Source organism: Erpetoichthys calabaricus, chromosome 4 (assembly GCF_900747795.2).
Source record: "Erpetoichthys calabaricus chromosome 4, fErpCal1.3, whole genome shotgun sequence".
In the NCBI taxonomy this organism is placed as follows: Eukaryota; Metazoa; Chordata; class Cladistia; order Polypteriformes; family Polypteridae; genus Erpetoichthys; species Erpetoichthys calabaricus.
This window is the reverse complement of record NC_041397.2, coordinates 176,010,280-176,027,903: the sequence shown is the minus strand read 5'-3', so window position 1 is coordinate 176,027,903 and position 17,624 is coordinate 176,010,280. Positions and strand designations below refer to the sequence as shown.

The 17,624-nt window shown below is 35.4% G+C and overlaps 2 protein-coding genes across 3 annotated transcripts in view; one reads left to right on the top strand and one right to left on the bottom strand.

The window, feature by feature from the left end:
* fgf14 (fibroblast growth factor 14) overlaps positions 1-4,094 on the top strand; it is an 809,830-nt gene extending 805,736 nt beyond the window's left edge. For both annotated transcript variants that reach the window (XM_028799974.2, XM_028799975.2), the window contains exon 5: positions 838-4,094. In XM_028799974.2, coding sequence (XP_028655807.1) covers positions 838-977 — 140 coding nt within the window. In that variant the 3' untranslated portion in view covers positions 978-4,094. The remainder of the gene's footprint in view (positions 1-837) is intronic.
* itgbl1 (integrin, beta-like 1) overlaps positions 3,096-17,624 on the bottom strand; it is a 684,868-nt gene continuing 670,339 nt past the window's right edge. The window contains exon 11 of the mRNA XM_028799973.2: positions 3,096-5,477. Within this exon, the coding sequence (XP_028655806.1) occupies positions 5,386-5,477 (92 nt within the window). The 3' untranslated portion in view covers positions 3,096-5,385. The remainder of the gene's footprint in view (positions 5,478-17,624) is intronic.

Below are 17,624 nucleotides of genomic sequence, written 5' to 3'. Positions count from 1 at the left end.
AGCCATCTGCCCACATAGTAGTGAAACAGGACAGTGAGGAGGGCCCTGCCCAGCTGTCTATTCCTGACATCACGCATCCCCCTCCTCTTGGCTCGCAGCCTCTGTCTCGGATTAGCACGAATATATCACTCCTGCAAGTGAACTATGATTCTTAGCACAATGAGAGAAGTCGCAAAATCAACCGGAATGTTTAAGCAAATTCTAGAAAAAAAAACGATCTAAATCCGTTAAGTAGTTCTCTCGTGAAAAGCGGACAGACATATAGACAGACAGACGTTGGATTTTATATATATATATATATATATAGAGAGAGAGAGAGAGAGATTAAAGAAAACATTTCTGGCTTTCAATAAATCTTCCTCCTTTTTATTGGTGTTCATAGAATATTTAGTTTGAGACTTTGTGGCCAGGGCATGTATTCATATCAGAACAGTTGTCAGATTTAAGATGTTTTTAGAATCGCATCAAAGTTGTCATTCCAGGACAGTTGGTGATCGGGTGAACTTGAATGACTGTCCTGGAGCAACTACACTGATTTGGTTACAATGCATGACAAGGAAACCTAACCATATCAGATCCACCTACCTTAAATAATGTTCAGAATCTTTATTGCATTAATAGGTATCATTTACCATAGATATAGCTATATAACTGTTTAATATATTTGTAACATTTTGAAATTAATTACATACTTTTAATATTTAGAAATTAATTGATTTCACATCTAATGATTTGAACATGTAAACATTAATTCTTTTTTTTTTCAAAGGTTTGTGGGTATAATAACAATTACAACTTCAAAAAATATTAATACTATTATTATTTTCTTCTTTTTAGTTGCCATGTACAGAGAGCCATCATTGCATGATGTTGGGGAAACAGTTCCGAAGGCTGGAGTGACTCCAAGCAAAAGCACAAGTGCATCTGCAATAATGAATGGTGGGAAACCCGTTAGCAAGACGAGCAAGACGACATAGCTAGATCACGTCCGCTGTGGTGACTTGCAAATAAACCTATACCACTGTTGAGCAATGTATCCTGGCAAGTCTCTCTGCTACTCAAATGTTGAGGATCGGGGTTCAGGCAATTGAACTGTCACTCCTCACCATATCTGAACTGTCTCATTGCAAGTGGGAAATTCCCAACATGTAGCTAATAAATCCAAGAGAAGACACCTGGATGACCAGCTAACTCTGACCATGGAATGCCCTACCAGATATGGAATGCCTTTTTAATCTTTTCTGTAACTGTGACACTTCATGTGAATGATGTATTTCACAACCACACACACTTGCCTGCTGTTGGTTACCTTTAATTGGTTTTCAGCCCTGTTTCAAAAAAAGTGTAATTCTGATCTGTTTTCTATTCCACAGTATACCAGCTAAGATGCTGTAAACGTGCTATGGACATCATGTTTCCCTTTTGTACCAGCCTATTCTCTTTTTCTTGCTCTCTCCCTGTCTACGTCTGTCCCTCCGATGTCTTTGGAATATTTGCAGGGGTTATATGTAAGTTTCCAATTCACATACATGTGAGCATTCCTACAACTAAAGAGGAAACATGGGAGAAGATATGACACATGGGGCTAGGTACCCAAGCCTTTTCTTTCTTTCTTTCATTTTTTTTTTTACTAATAATAAATGTTTTTGTCTCAGGCTGACAAACACACCGGCTTTTGTTACAGAAAACAACGATGCAATTCTCCTGCATTTCCCATCAAATAAGACTGAATGAAGTTAGTCTAGCTCTGCATCTTTCAGTGTCTCATGCTTTTCTTTTTTTTTACTTGTGGTCCATATCTCAGCTTATTTCAGCTAATGGTAACATTTTGCCTTACCCCAACCTATACTAACTGCTGTTTGTTTCTTATTTGATGTGATCTCCTTAGTTTTTAGAGCATAGGCTCTAGGAAACTCTATAGGCCTTGTAGGCTTCAGGTTCAGACTCACTTTCCTGCGCTCGGCATCTTTAGTTAATGAGCTATCCTTATGACTATAAAAAGATGTCACAGTTGTTTCTACAATATCTACTTTAGTTGGTCCCTGAGAAAGCTGGATGTAAGTAAATGCCATTTCTATTGGCTGCATCCCTCACCCGTTCAGCAAAGCATGGGCAAGGTTAGTGTTATGTACTTTCTTGCGACAGCAGTGCAAGAGATAAGCTTATATTATGATGTTTTAATTGCAAAAATATAGGATGAATTAAAAAAAGTTTTAAAAATCTACTTTTTAATGATGAGACATATTAACGGATATGAGAGGATTTTTTTAGCTCAGCATGCAGAGTCCAGTACTGTTCATGGTGGCCTATGTGCCTGCACATACCTCTAACCCAGCATGCAAAAACATGTACCCAGTCACTGCTGGGTTAAAGGTGCCGCATTATCAGTCCACATTCAGTAGAACAATAGTAGCATTTGAAGTTGTTATGGGGGAAAAAGTGTTCCTTTGTTTAAATCCCTTTTTTCAGTGACTGGTTTCTCCTTAATCTACCAAAGTGTTTATGTCCTTGACTTATAAATAAAAATCACAACAAATAATTGTTTCTATTTTATTTATTTATATTTCTAGTTTACTTTGCCAATATGACTGGCGTACTGATAAGCAGCATATTTTTCGTATTATGGCATCTTCAGTCTTCTCTGGGAGCTTTGATCAATACGTTTTCATTTAACATTCATTCTGAAAAGGGTACGTCTACCCAGACAGGATTATTTGAATCACACCTGGGTATAAATAATCAAGTGCTAATGTCGAAGTTGGCTGCCAGTCAGGCACTTTCTTTCAGAAGACCGAACTGTGATTAGATTTTAAAACACATCTTCAGTGACTTATTTTTTACCAACCCAACTTGCTACTGCATATAGCAGGTGTAATATTTGATCAACATTTTTTGTTTGTTCTTCCTTATTTTACTTTTTTTTTCTTGTTCTGCCATAATTATGCTTCATTATTACACCATTCCATTAGTATGCCATATTCTCTACACATAAATGGATGAGTTTATGATGGTATGAAGGAAAGAACTGGAACACATTGTTTGTTGAGATCTTATGCTATTTTCTCATTAGAAAAGATGAAGCACATTAGGTAGAATTTGTTATTGTAGTCTGTACAAAGTGAATTTAATGGTAACAGAAAAAAAGAGATATGCACAAAGTAATTTTACATTTCAACTCTACAGAGGGCTGGCATCCCACTCCCACCCAAATTAAAACAGTTTTCAAAAGTGAACCCTATATGCTGGGCTTTATCTGCCCTGCAAACCAGTTGACTGGTTAAATGAAGGTGGAATTTATTTTTGTAAATGACAAATGAATAAACGCACATTTTTTGTTTGTTTATTTTTCTGTAAAGGTGTTTCTTCCTAAAAAAAAAAGTCTTTAAACAGTTTTTCACTTATGTTTAAACACACAAATGTTTGGGTGAAGGGTGAACTGCTTTGTTATATGTGCTTTGGTTAATATCTTTAATTTGTCTGTCGTCTCATCTGTTTGCATGGGAAGAGGATGGTATTGATGAACTGCATGTAGTACGCTATGTGTATCAAGAACTGTTGGTATGTATTGCTAACTTTACATACATATATGCAAAGAGTTTGTCTGCACTGTAGTTTGTGTTTGTTGTAAACACAGATACAACATATTGAATAAAAATTTTTCTATAAAGGCAAATTGAAATATCAGAAACAAAATTAATGCGACACAGTTCACAGAGTGTAATTATACTGGGCATGGAAATGGGTTTAAATTTACACTATGCCCATTATTAATTAGCATATTCCATCGGATGGGTCAAAAACAGGGTGGCATTACAATGAAGAAGTCCAGCAACCAATTGTTGCCATCTTTTCTAATGTCCACTCCCATTTCCAAGAGAGGTTTATTTGTCTTGTTTCTGTCTTGCCAAGGTGTGTAGATCTCTTTATTGTTGTGTGCGCTTTCCATATTTTTCACAGTCCATGCTTAAAAGACCAAATTACTTGAAATTTCAACATACTGTCCAATAAGATTTTTTCCAATCCACCCTAAATGTACAGTGGGTGCATATGAAAAGCAAATTATGTTGTGTAATAAATGCCTGGGAAAAAAAAAATCTGATAGAGTAGTAGGTATGATCTTCTCCTTCCAAATGTTGGGTACACTGCTGGACTTAAGTGCTTTTGTTTTGTGGATATTAGGTGGGAAAAAAGTATTTTGGAGTTAGAGAAATCTTGGAAAATGAAAAAAAATTGGAAGTGTTTCACTTGTGACAAGAACCTTGTTTTGTATGTGATTATTCTTTTTCACTAGATGACCAAAAATAATTCAGAACTGTCCTAATGTTGACCAGAGTGTATGTACTGTAATGATGAAAATACATTCTTTAGATATGTCAATGTATTATTTCACAAAGGTTCTAAAGCTTGAGGTGGAAAGAAAGAAAGAATGTTCTAAGCCACCATGACACTTGCTGTACCATACAGCAGGGCTGTGTCTGTTTTTGAAAAAGCTGCTTAAGGATACTTAAATTCAGAGCAAGCTGTTACACCACTGAAATGAAAGCCATTTTAAAAGGATGTCTGTCAACACTTTTTTTTAAGGAAAGCAAACTTTTTTAACATAGAAATTCCACCAAATCACAGCATTACTAAGTGACATTCTTACTTCTTACCATGATCTATAAAACACTAAATCCCTTAATCCTTTAAAATTGCCTTTGATATAAAAAAAATCTTACTTGCCCCTTAAACATCAAATATTTGTAAAAGAGAATGAAATGAAAAAGAGTCATAGCATGTGTTGAAAAGACTACTGACTAGGGATGAATGCTTTTATACTCAGAAACGGCAAACTGCTATGACATATACACATAAATGTGAGACAAAGACTGCAAAATGACAACTAAAAGAGTTGCAGTAAGCAGTAAGAATGTTATTCTGATGACAACATATGCATTGGAATAAAAAAAAGAAAAATAAAGATTTGATTTTCATTCAAAGATTGATTTATAGCATTGTACAGTTATCTGTGATTGAATATACTGAGCTTTCCGGATGATTATGTAAGCTTTTCTAAATAACAATTTTGCATATACAGTATAAATATATAAAGTTGTTTTGGAACCATACATAAGTTACAAGGTAATGTTTCAGGATAACTGCTTTTGCTTCCAAGGTTGGATTTACTTGCATACAACAATTATAGTTTTAATAAAGATTATTTGTAACCAGTAATTTGAATGCTGTTATACAAGTGATATGGAGAAATTTGAATGAAGAATTATATCCAGCTTCTGAGTGTTCTTTGCTCCTTCCAATGATTTGCATTTTTATTTTCTACTTCTTTTCTCTGAATTTTTTTTTTTCAGCACAAATAAGTCTATTCAATGTGGCTATGCATGTTCCTTAAGGATTTTCATCTCCAATCCAGATCTCACAGGCATTTCCGTGCCATCCATCCCAACAGTCACAATTACCACAGTTGCACACTCCATTACCTAAAGACAAGGAGGAGACAAAAAAGTTAATTTTATCCATAAAGCTCATTAAGCAATCATGTCTTAGACTTACACAATTCTTGAAATCTATCGAGATATTTGGTCTAGGCAAAAAAAGCAGTGGTTCTCGATGCAAAATAAATGGGTAAACAGAAAAACGAAAATGAAGCAAAGTTTGTACGTATGATTGAGAAGCTTTTATGAACAGTACACTTAAAAGTGTAAGACAAATTCAGCTGATCCACAAGTAATTGTTGCTTATGCCTAGTATTTATTAATCCCTAGTTAGTAGGTGCAAATTGAAAATAAAAACACAAGCATGCAATGAGGAATTAATTGCCGTTCTAAGTACAAGAAGTAATCAATGATGTGCATTAGCTTTCTAGTCCAATATAGAAAGGAAATCTGCAGAATGCATATGTTTAAAATAGCTCTTTAAATATATAAATAGATGGATACATATAACTATACACACACACCGGAATAACTACAAATGAAGAATATTTGGTATAAAGGAGCCCCAGTAGCGTTTCGTGACACACATCTGATGAATAACTCATTGGCTGAAAGCACTCAGTGTGTCAGAGAGGGGATGTACAGTATTGCTGATAATGGCTATGAATTTTGTTTTCATTCTTTCCTTTGATACTAGCTCCTGGGAGTCCAGGGTAAATCCCATGACTGATGCCTGCCTTTTTAATCAGTTTGTTAATATGGTGGGCCTCTGTTACTGGACCAGCACACCACAGCATAGAAGAACGCACTGGCCATCAGGGAGTTGTAGAAGATGTGAAGGATATCACTTCCCATGTTAAAGGAACACAGTCACCTAAGAAAAAAAAGCCTGCTCTGCCATTTCTTATATAGTTCCTCTGTGTTGCGAGACCAGTCCAACCTATCATTGATGTGGACCCCCAAGTATTTGTAGGAGTAGACCACCTCTACAGCCACTTCTTGAATAGTGACCAGACATAGAGGCTCTTTGGTGTGGCAAAAGTCTATAACCAATTCCTTGTTTTTGCTGATATTAAGATGCAGAGAATTCTCTTTGCACCAAAAACAAAGTTCTCCACCTGACTCCTATACTCCCTCTCATTCCCCTTTATCAGTACAGTCCATAAGTGCAGAATCATCTCAGAATTTCTGCAAGTGACATGACCTGGTGTTATATTTGTATTCAAGGTGTACAGAGTGAAGAGAAAAGGAGTCAGGATGGTTCCTTGTGGTGCTCCAGTGTTGTTCACATCCGTATCAGAAATACAGTCCTAGAGACTCATAAACTGTGGTCTGCCTAACAGATAGTCCTTTATTCAGGATCTTATGGTATGTGCAAAAAAAAAAAACTCTGTGTGATCCTTTAAAACGATAAAGACACAATGCAGCAAGTTTGCTGGTATAAGGCTCAAGGTCTAAAGCAGCAGAAGCCCATTTGCCCTGTTTGGTAAAATAATGACTGGTTTCAGACAGGAGCTTCATATATTTATTATACTCATGTCAAAATCTGTAAAAGAATTATGCAATCTGAAATGTGTAATTTTCATGTGTAGCCCCATTTATACAGTAACATATAGTCTGGTTTCTATATTATAACATCATTTTAAGTGAGCCAAAGAAGGAGGCTGAGAGAATTAACAATAGTAAGGGAAATTTGAGTGACATAATGATTATATTTTGACTGGAAATTAAATCTTCCTGTGTGAAACCTAATCTAATATGAACCATTCACCACAAAGTCCTTTAAGAAACGCATTTTGCAAATAATCAGAATGAAGTAAGATCAATGCATTTGATATAGACCGCCCAGTAAATGGTCAGTTCTATAGTACATCAAAATACATCAAAATTATATAAAGACAACATTAAGAGCAAGAGTAAGCACAGATTAGAACCTTAGAATAATTTTGATGAGAACAGGACATGTATTCCCAACAACATCTACATTCTCCAAATTATATCAAGTCAAGTTTTAAGGGTCCATAAACATCAATTATCACAATCTTTGAATTTATTCCATGTGTCCATCTCTGGTTTTAAAGTAAACTACATTTCTTTCTGTGTCCTCGTGTTTTGGTAAAGAATACATTTTAAAGCAGTAGCAGGGATCCCTTGTACTAATTCCCTTCAGAATTTTAAACACTTTAGCCATGTCCAAAAAGATATGGGATCAAGATACAAAAAGATGAAGAAAATTTCAGCAGAAATTATACATTAAGGTAACTGGTATTGATAAATATTCTGAAGTGGAAGAGCTCACTCACAGAGTCTTGACCGTGTCCCCAGATTACAGTGCTTGCTTTTTTTACATACTTATTACAAATATAAATATAATTCAGAATGTTTGTTCTTGCCAAAGGATTCCAAGGTGGCACAGGGCAGCAATAAGTTTCCTTACAGACCATTTAAGAAAAAGACAGAACCACAAAAGCAGTGAATGGACATCATTACACAATAAGGCGAGACAACAGGCTGGTAGGGGGTGAAATAGTCTGTCAGTAGAAGTGGAAGTCAAACCTTGAAGGGCAACAAGGGCACACTAACATTAAAAAGAAGTGATTCCCCAAAGATGATACGCATCTGAAGGTAGAGGATGAGAAAGTCAGCACATTCACATTTCTAATAGAGACCAATAGATTCCCCATCATAACTGTTCTGGATTTAGCGATAGCAGCAGATATGTGATACCTTATCCCAAAAATCTGGTGAATAGATTTGGGCCTCTAAGTGGTGCTTAGGTCTCAATGACTCCTACAGGAAGTTCTTTGCAGATAGCAATTTAGCTTTATGTCTATTAGCCTACTGATCCTCTAGTTAGAAAGAGACGGGGGCAAAGTCTTACTTGTGAGAAGAAGACAAGTCATGGTCAAGAGAGAAAGAGAAGAAAATATGAAGTAAGAAGGAGAGTGCAATGGTACTTAGGATGTGGCAAACTGGGGAAGCCAATGTGTTTAAAATACAAGTTCTAAAGCTTTCCTAATAAGTTGAAAAACAGCAGCAGTTCTTAAACATTCTATACATTTGTTGATGTTGTCATTTTTATTTATCCAATAAACTAGTTACTAACCAGTATCTAAAGTAACTTGAAGAACTTATTTTAGCTGCAAATAGAGCTAAAAAGGAGGAAGTGGACAAAAACAGACATCACAGCACAAAATAAAACAATGGGACATATTGTATGTAGTACAATAAATAGCAGCCATGTCCAAGTTTACCTCATAGGTTTTTTTTGTGTATACAAGAGGAAATGTGACATGATTTTCAGTGTTCTTAAGACCCAAGGTCTTTAAATCACACCGTCCTATTCCTGTCAACTTTAGATAGGAATGGGTTGGTTAAATAAATTAAGTTCTGCTTCAAAAAGTAACAATTGGTTTTGATTAATAAGTAAGTCAAAATTAAATTTAGCAGCTACATTGGAGGAATAGGGTTGCACATTGATTTGCACCAGGAGATTGTGCTTCTGGCTCTACAAAAAGAATCCATCACAATCAGCTACTCCTTTAAAAGTACATATAGCTTCTTAAAATGTATTTACCCAGGCAATAAGTTTACCACATTGTTGCTTCACAAACCAAATTTCATAATAGTGTCTTTGAACTTACTGATTTACACATAGGTTTCCAAAAACTTTATTTTATCAAACAGAATCCTCTAAAAATAACCTTAAGGGGTAAATTTATTAAATACATTGTCAGACCAAGAGCATTTGAAATATTTTTAAGGAACGCTGACATGGTATTTGAATGGTGGGGAATGTATATTATTTGTTAATTATTAATAGAGCACACTAATTAATGTAATCCCATACAAGTCAAAAACATTGCCTGTTTTACTATAATTTCCAAAAAAATGCAAAGATCTCAAACGCAAAAGCAAACCTGAGCTTAAATCTAAGTAAAATGAATATTTTTAAAAGTGTATATGTGAACTAACCATTGGAGAACTGATCCAGCAGGGCAAACAAGAATAAAAAATATTGTTTTTTATGACTTCTTTTGGATTAGAGATGTTACAACACACTAGACAGAAACAATGTGTCATTGCCTTGACTAGACAGGCTGGATGAAACAGGAACAAGTCAAAAATAAGAAAGCTACCTCATATTTGGCACCTTGATTGGCTATACAGACAAGCAGAGAATGTGGCAGCTACCAGCTGGCTGTAAGACAACTGACTGCACAGGAAAAACAGAAATGGAGCAGCTGGCACTTACAGTAGATGGAAAGTCCAGCTGTAAAGACAAACAGGGGTGAGGCAAATGTCAATTAGTTATAAATGGGGAGGGTACACCCAAAATAAAGGAGAATGGCACAGATTAATTGGTCATTATTTAGGCAGTTGCTGTTAGGATCTCGTAAGTCAGTGTTCTGTTTCATTTTGAGGAAGTTTTAGACAGGTTGCATCACTTATTTTTGTTATTGTTTCTTTTACTTTATTTGCATCACTATTTTGTTTAATGGCTGACACTGTTTTGTGTTTTGTTTTCCATGAGTACAGCCCTATTGTTTACAGCAGTGCTTATTGCACAAATACAGTATACATGTGATGTCATCAAGCTCCCACAATAAAACATTTCAGCACCCACAAATCCCATTCACAAGACAACAAGTAACTCAATAAAAAAATAAAAATAATAAAAAAAAAAAACAAAAGCAGAAACAGCTGTCACTTTGCTGGACATTCACATTACAGGAGCAAAACTCTGTTACCACATTGTGTAAGACAACTGGACTAACAGAATTAATCGGCCACTACTCAACAAGGCACTAGAGATACATGGACAATTTAACAATAACATTAAAAAAAACTAAAAAATTCCCTGGATCTTCCACTCAATATCCATCCAGTCCCAGTTCCTCTCCTAAGAAATAGAGTAAAATTATACACAATAAGCTTCAAATTGAACAAAACAATTCTTCAAAACAAAAGTCTTTTTTATCTATTTTCTTTCAAAAAAATCAGTCATTCATTTATCCATTATCAGAGCCCAATATGTCCAATTAATTCTTTTTTTCTAATTTCTTATGAGATCTGAATGTATTCTTCCTTCACCAAAGTATTAGCAAGTAATGCCATATGTATCTATGAGTCACACACGAGGGTGAGATGCTGTAAATATGAAAACAAAAACAAAATATCAAACAAAAGTCTTTAACAAATATAAAATATGACAATAAATTACATAATTGGGCTAAAATGCTCCTTATAATAAAATGACAATTTATACCAGATCATTTAGTTTATGCCATTATAAAGTATACTGTACACTGACAGAAAAAAAAAAAGCATTTTCTCTAATAAGAAAATTCTATCTCTACTTCTGCCTTTCACAAAAAGTTATCAATTGATTTTAACGCACTGCCAAACAATACAACTCTTGCAGCAAGTCGTTGCATTTACATTTACTTTTATTCATTTAGCAGATGCTTTTATCCAAAGCGACACACAAAAGATGGCAACATAATTAAGTAAACATCAGTCTGGGAAACAAGAATTACAGGACAAGGTTACAAAATTGATCATCACAAATGAAGAGCTCAGAACAAAATGCAAGTTAGTTATACTTCCTTAGTTACAAGAACCTATACAGAACATTATTACTCTGATAGAAACTGAATAAGTATTTAAACAGTTCTTAAACACATTAAGACAATTATTATTTGAAAAGGAGGGAGCAGCTTGTTCCACCAGCTATCAGCTGCACATGAAGAGCCTGGACTGAGATTTGAAGAGGTGGCATCATCAGATCACCAGGAGCATAGGACCTCACAAGTGACACTGCAAATTGTCATACACATGAAAACTCTTTAAGCACACTTTTACCTTGTGAAGTAAGCATGGAACAATGTCTGATCAAGTCAACTTTAAAAACGGTTCAACATAAATCTTAGATTATAGCAAGGTAAAGGCCATACTTAGTCATCTTTCTGTGCACCCCATTATGACTCAATGTCACCAGAGGCAAGAGAGAAGACTACTCACATGCTCATTGACAGACAATGTGCATTAACTGTAGACAAAGTTTTACACTGCAAAAAATGCTTATGCAAAAACTAGACAAAAAAAAAAACTTTAAGTGGGAATTGTTTTGCTTTTATTTAGCAAGAACATCTGCCAATGGGGAAAGCTAAATTTAAATGACAATATTTCTTAAAGTTAGCTAAATAATTGTAAGTACAGATTATTTGATAAGTCAATAATTCCTACAATAAAGAAAATAAGATTTAATGTCATGATATATGGTAAATACTTTTCCACTTGCTTAGATTTCATTTTTTGCAGTGTAGCAGACTGGCAGGACAGATGACTGCACAAGATCTGGTCCATCTGAAAAAGGCATATACAGGTTGAGCTTCTCTAATCCGAAATTCCAGAATATGAAATTTTTTGAGCGGCGACATGATGCCACAAGTGGAATATTCTACACCAGGGTGTCTTCTATAAAAATTTTGTTTGGATTCGAGTGTGTACGGCAAAAAGTGCCAATTACGAAACATTTAACAGAAATTAAACTAAAAGTGAGCAAGTAAAAAGAAATACCATACTTTAAGGTGAAACCCACAATGGATCATAAGTCTTTTGGAGAATATTAACACAATCTCAATCTGCTTTAGCTCCTGTAACTACAAACCCATGTGGAATCATGCTATAGAGTGGCAGAGAATTATTATGAACACAAAATGAACATGAAGTAATGGAATGCTTAGAACATATTTTTAAAAGAAAATGCACAGGTCAAAATACCAGTCAAAAACAGAATCTACTAGCTAATAAATATATTGCAAAACAAAAATTGTAGTTGACGAGACAAGAAAAAAAACCAAAACAAAACAAACAAAAAAAAAAACTTGACACTAGGGCCTACTTGAATTTAAAACTAACTACCACTAACAAGATTTTTTTTTTATCCATTGAGGGATAACCTGAATATCTATCTGATCGGTACCATATTTGTATGATGTCACATGCACAACCACTTGGTCACAGAGCCACGACTAAGGCATTGCGTAAATAATGAACATCAAGACAGTACAAAATTATTACTTAATTAAATATACTTCAAACTGTAAAAACTCAAAAATGTAAGAATTTGATTCTACATGTGAAAAAACACATATAGAAGTGTGTGTATATTCCAAATGCACATTTACAGCAATAATACAAGCATTAATGTGCAAGTAATCATTTTTTTCATTTCCAAAATAAAGTTTATTTTATTACAATGCACTAATAAATAGATACAAGCTAATAATTTGCTGTAATTACTTACCAGTGTAACTATTCTTATGTAGTAACACAAAGCAACAGTATTTCATTTAAATGAGGGTCAAAGACCCGCAGAGGAAACGCAGTTAAAAATGAATCTAGTGTCAAAAGTGTCAAGACAAAATGGTACACCAAACTCCTAGTTGCTAGACAAATTCAGGCCGAGAAATGTTCCTGAGTTGTTCTTTAATAGGTTAGATATGTTAGGAAAATACCAAGTGCCCAACCCTAAATTCAAAAAATGTGTAGCCTAAAGTTCATTAACTGAGAAAAAAAGACAAAAGACAATGCTGCCAAACATGTTTGATAATGTCCACAACCAAAACTTCAAAAAATGTCACTGTCCTTGAAAAAGTCTCATAATAAACAAAAATAAGAAATTAAAAATATACATTTAAAACTAAACTATAAGGTAACAACAAGAACAGAAACAGTTTTAACATACTAAAAAACCCAAAAATCCTATCAAAATGTGTGACGGAACACATAATAAAAATAAAAACACAGTATGTAATCATACCAGTGTTATTGCTGTATAATTTGGGAATTTGTTTGGTTAAGTATACAATGAGGTATGGTATGACAATTTGTACCACCCAGTTAAGTAAGCTGTAATAACATTAAGTTACACTGTAATTATAGACTGGAGTCTAAGTTCAGTTAATAATTATAATACGAACACAGTGATAAGAGACGCTTAAGGTAAAGTGATGCTGCCAAAATTAGATAAAAGAAAAAAAAACTTTAGTCTGTATTTGAATAGAAAATACTAACCACCCTTCAGAAACACAATATGCATATTACACTATAAGATTTAAATATGTCAGTTGTTTTATGTCATGATAGTACAACCCCAATTCCAGAAATGCTGGGACACTGTGTAAAATGTAAATAAAAACAGAATGCAATGATTTGCAAAACTCATAAAGTGATATGTAATTAAAATTAAGTCAATTAACTTATCTCTCTATTATAAAAAAAAATCTTGGAAGGGAGACTAGGGAGATGAGGCGTGATCTTCTCGGAAGACAATCTGACGTCCCGCGAGAGACACTTTAAAGTCACACGAGACAAGGCAGTGAGACAACATTTAAAACAAGTTCATGGACATCTAACCTAGCAGTTGTTGGAATGATTCTGGCAGACAAGCTTCATGTGCTCCCAGCTCTTAAAACAACAACAAGCAGAACACGCAGCTTGCCAGTAGCAGCAAGCCAGCAGATGATCCGACCGCTTCTCCTTAGCATGCATTCAACTAATGCCCCCCCAAGCGCGACAAGCAGAATATGCAGCTCGCCAGCAGCAGCAGCAGCAAGCCAGCAGATGACCCGACCACTTCTCCTTAGCTTGTGTTTAAGCCCCCCACCCCTTCATAATGCGAGCGGCAGAGATGCGAAGTGGCAAAAGGAAAGCTGCTGTACAGGCTTTTAAATGATAGACACGCAGCGCGACAAGCAGAATACGCAGCTCGCCAGCATCTATAAGCCAGCAGATGATCCAACCACTTTTCCTTAGCGTGCGTTCAGCTGCCCCCCCCCCCCCCCCCCCACTTCACAATGCGAGCAGCGTTATACGTCCTGCGAGAAAGAGATTTAACCACGCCCGGGGCCGGAAATAAAGAACAAGTACAGTATTGTTTTTACAAAAGTTTTAAAGAAAAAGTGAAAATAATGCATATGTAACAATTCCTTTAAATTGTATATCCGGTATAGCAAACTCGGAGGTGGGCGAGGAAAGCGAGGTGGGGGCGGAGCCCCCTAGTTTTAAATAAAAATCAAACAAATAACAGGCACAAAGTTATTTCCAGCATACCAGCAAATATATTTTAGCCTTTTTTAAAAATAAAGTTACCGTATTGTTGGATGTTCAAGACAAATAGACCACATTGGCTTTAATGGAAGCCAGTGTTTCCATATTTCCAATATACAGTGCTACCATATCCCACATAGGCTGCCAAAACCATTTCACCGAACGGCAAAACTAGGGGCAATGAATGTATCTGACAGGGGCTTACTTTCTTAATGCAGAGTGAAGACAACCCACAGTTTTTTCCAATTAAAACATGAGAACAACAGCAATGCTAAAAGAGCTCTGTCAGAATGTATAACATTTAACAGAAAATAGACTCAAATGACATTTCATTGTTTATCCTTCACTTAATCTAATATTTATTTTGTTGGGACAAAGAAGTACCCAGGCGAAAGCCCATGAAGACACAAAGACTACACAGATGGAGACTGGGTACAGGATTCATAACAAAGATACTTTCAAACTATAAAAACATTACAAATTGTTATAAATTCAGTGTGGCTTGAGCAGCTGACTGTTTACAGTGATTTTTTTTTCCTGAATGTTGTGCTGACTTACAGTAGATGTCTAGAAATAGGTTAAATTTCAGCAATTAAATCATTTTTATTGTAGAATGATGAAAAAGCATACAGCTCAGTCTGGTTGAAAGCCTTGAAAATGAAATACAGAAGGAGAGATAATGCCCCACCTGTCTTGTTTTACCAACCTGGTAAAAGTAATCAGTCACTTGGTACAAACAGAACTGATTAATCAATACACCTTAACTATAAACATGGCACTGGTGCTCATGTTGAGGGCTAATTTATACTGACTCAACAGTTAAAAAAATATATACTTATAAATTCAAGAATTCACAATGCCTTTTGACTCCCAGTGTCCTCCATTCACACAGCCCAACATTTACATGAGAATGTCACTTCCTGCCTCCATTAACATTCTCTGAAGAATGGAATACCCCTGCCTGCAGTCAATTATAATGGTAATATACTGCAGGTCAGCTAGAGCCTCCAGCCTGTGTGGCATCTGCAACATTATACAGTCAATTTAATTCCTAAATGGAAGAGCCACTTCACTTTTCAAGGCCTGTATTATCTGCTTATTCAGTTCAAGATTAAATGGACATGATGTACGTATTTATTCAGCTGGGTGTCTATTTAATGCTTTTTAATGCTGCTTTCCACAAGTAATTACTTATTAAAGTGACTTGATTTAAGGTACCCATCTTATATAAAAAAAAAAAGTTAACTCCTGTCAATGTGTTAAATGGGCCTCATTAAATCAAATAATTATACTAATTATGTTTCTGGAAAAATTACAAACCTAAAGGCAAAAACAAGACTTTTAGAAAAAAAGGCTATCACCCATGTGCAATGTACGATTTTGAAACTTTCAAAATCAGGGCAAATCAACTTCTGTCATGTCTGATTAGCTGTAATGTGCAAAATCACCTGTTTAAAGCCTATTAACATGAACCACTCATATAGTACTGTAAATAAATTCTGCCTTCTGCTCTTTCTAACGTTTAGCAAACTTTCCCCTCACAGATTTAGTATCAGGTCACCAAATCTGCCTTGAGCAGTTGCAATCCCTGATGTTTATGAATTGAAATGGTGACCCTGATTGTGTCTCACTGTCCCACACAAGAAATTCACAACATAAGACAAGGGTCCAAGGTGGTATCTGGAGTCTGTCACCTAAAAACCTTTTCCAGGAAAATCTGGTTCTGAAATATTTTACGCTGTACCTTTTCTATATTTATGGCTTTGTCATAGACTGTGGGCTAGGCAGTCATCCTAGTAAAGCATGCATCAAGTGACAATCACTATTGTAGGACACTGAAATGAGTGAGTAATGGCAGATATGGGCTTACTGCCTTCTCAAAGATATTGTACACAGTCTGCAGGAAATCCCTTGTACTTTTGAAAATGTAATGGCTGCAGATCACATGTCAAAATCTGTATAATAAAAACAAATTTAATAAAACAAACATACTAACATAATGATTGACACTGTTTGCAATCTATACATTTAAAATGCCATGATGAGTGAATCTGAAGAAGTGGTTCATCACAAGCACAGCTCTGCACCCAGGTCTTGTCATGTTTTGCCTGGGTATTCTGCTAGCATTAGTGTTATCTTCTATAGGAGATATTTAAACATTTTCAACTGAAAGATTTCAAGTAAACACTCAAGGCTTGAAAGACTTGTCAAGCTGGACAGGACTGAAGTGTATTCTGAGAAAGCTGAAAGGTGAAACAGAATTCAGCAGAATTCTGCTTAGTTAGAAAGTGCAGCTTTTGATTCCTTGAGCTTGAATATTAGTGAAGCAGTAAACTGTCTGTTCTGCTAGCATAAAGAAAGCCAGTTGTGAGCATGTAATTTGGCGATGTGGTGGAAAGGAGAGTGGTGACCTTTTCTTAGATTTTTTTTTTTTTTTAAAGAGTTCTCTCAGAATTGAGCGTTCAGTTCAGTAGCTTTTCTGACAATTTTGTAAAGATTTCAGCTCAGTTGCAAATATGGACATTTAAAGCTTGCTGGCTGCTCAGCTGCAGGACAAGTCTGTCTTGGGCAAGAAATCTCTCTTTTAATTATTCACTTAAGGATATGTATTCTGTATCTGAGGCAATGGACCATCTGGGAAATGTCATCTGGGACTGAATAAAGACTGCATGAACTCACCCAGGTTTGTAATTCTTTGTATATTTTTTTATATTTGTTGCTATTGGTTTGTATGCAAATAAATACAATTTTTAAGTAAAAGTTTGAAGCCAGTCTCTCTCTCATTGATAATTACCATTGCCAAGTGCTGGAGTATCATTTATTGCCACTTAAGGGCACAAAGGATGCTTTTTGAAGTTCTCTGTGAGTGGTAAACTGGATTGAAGTAAAGAAGAGAAAACAAAAGACAGTCCAGGTCAGTAAACAGCCTACCATTAGAGGCCCCTATGTTCTTAAAAATAAATGTGCCACAGCGGTTCTTCAGAGCGATGCTATAAGGGAACCATATTTGGCTCCCAAAAGACTCATCCACATGAAGGTTGCAGAAAGAACCTTTTTTCTTATTTAAATTTGAAA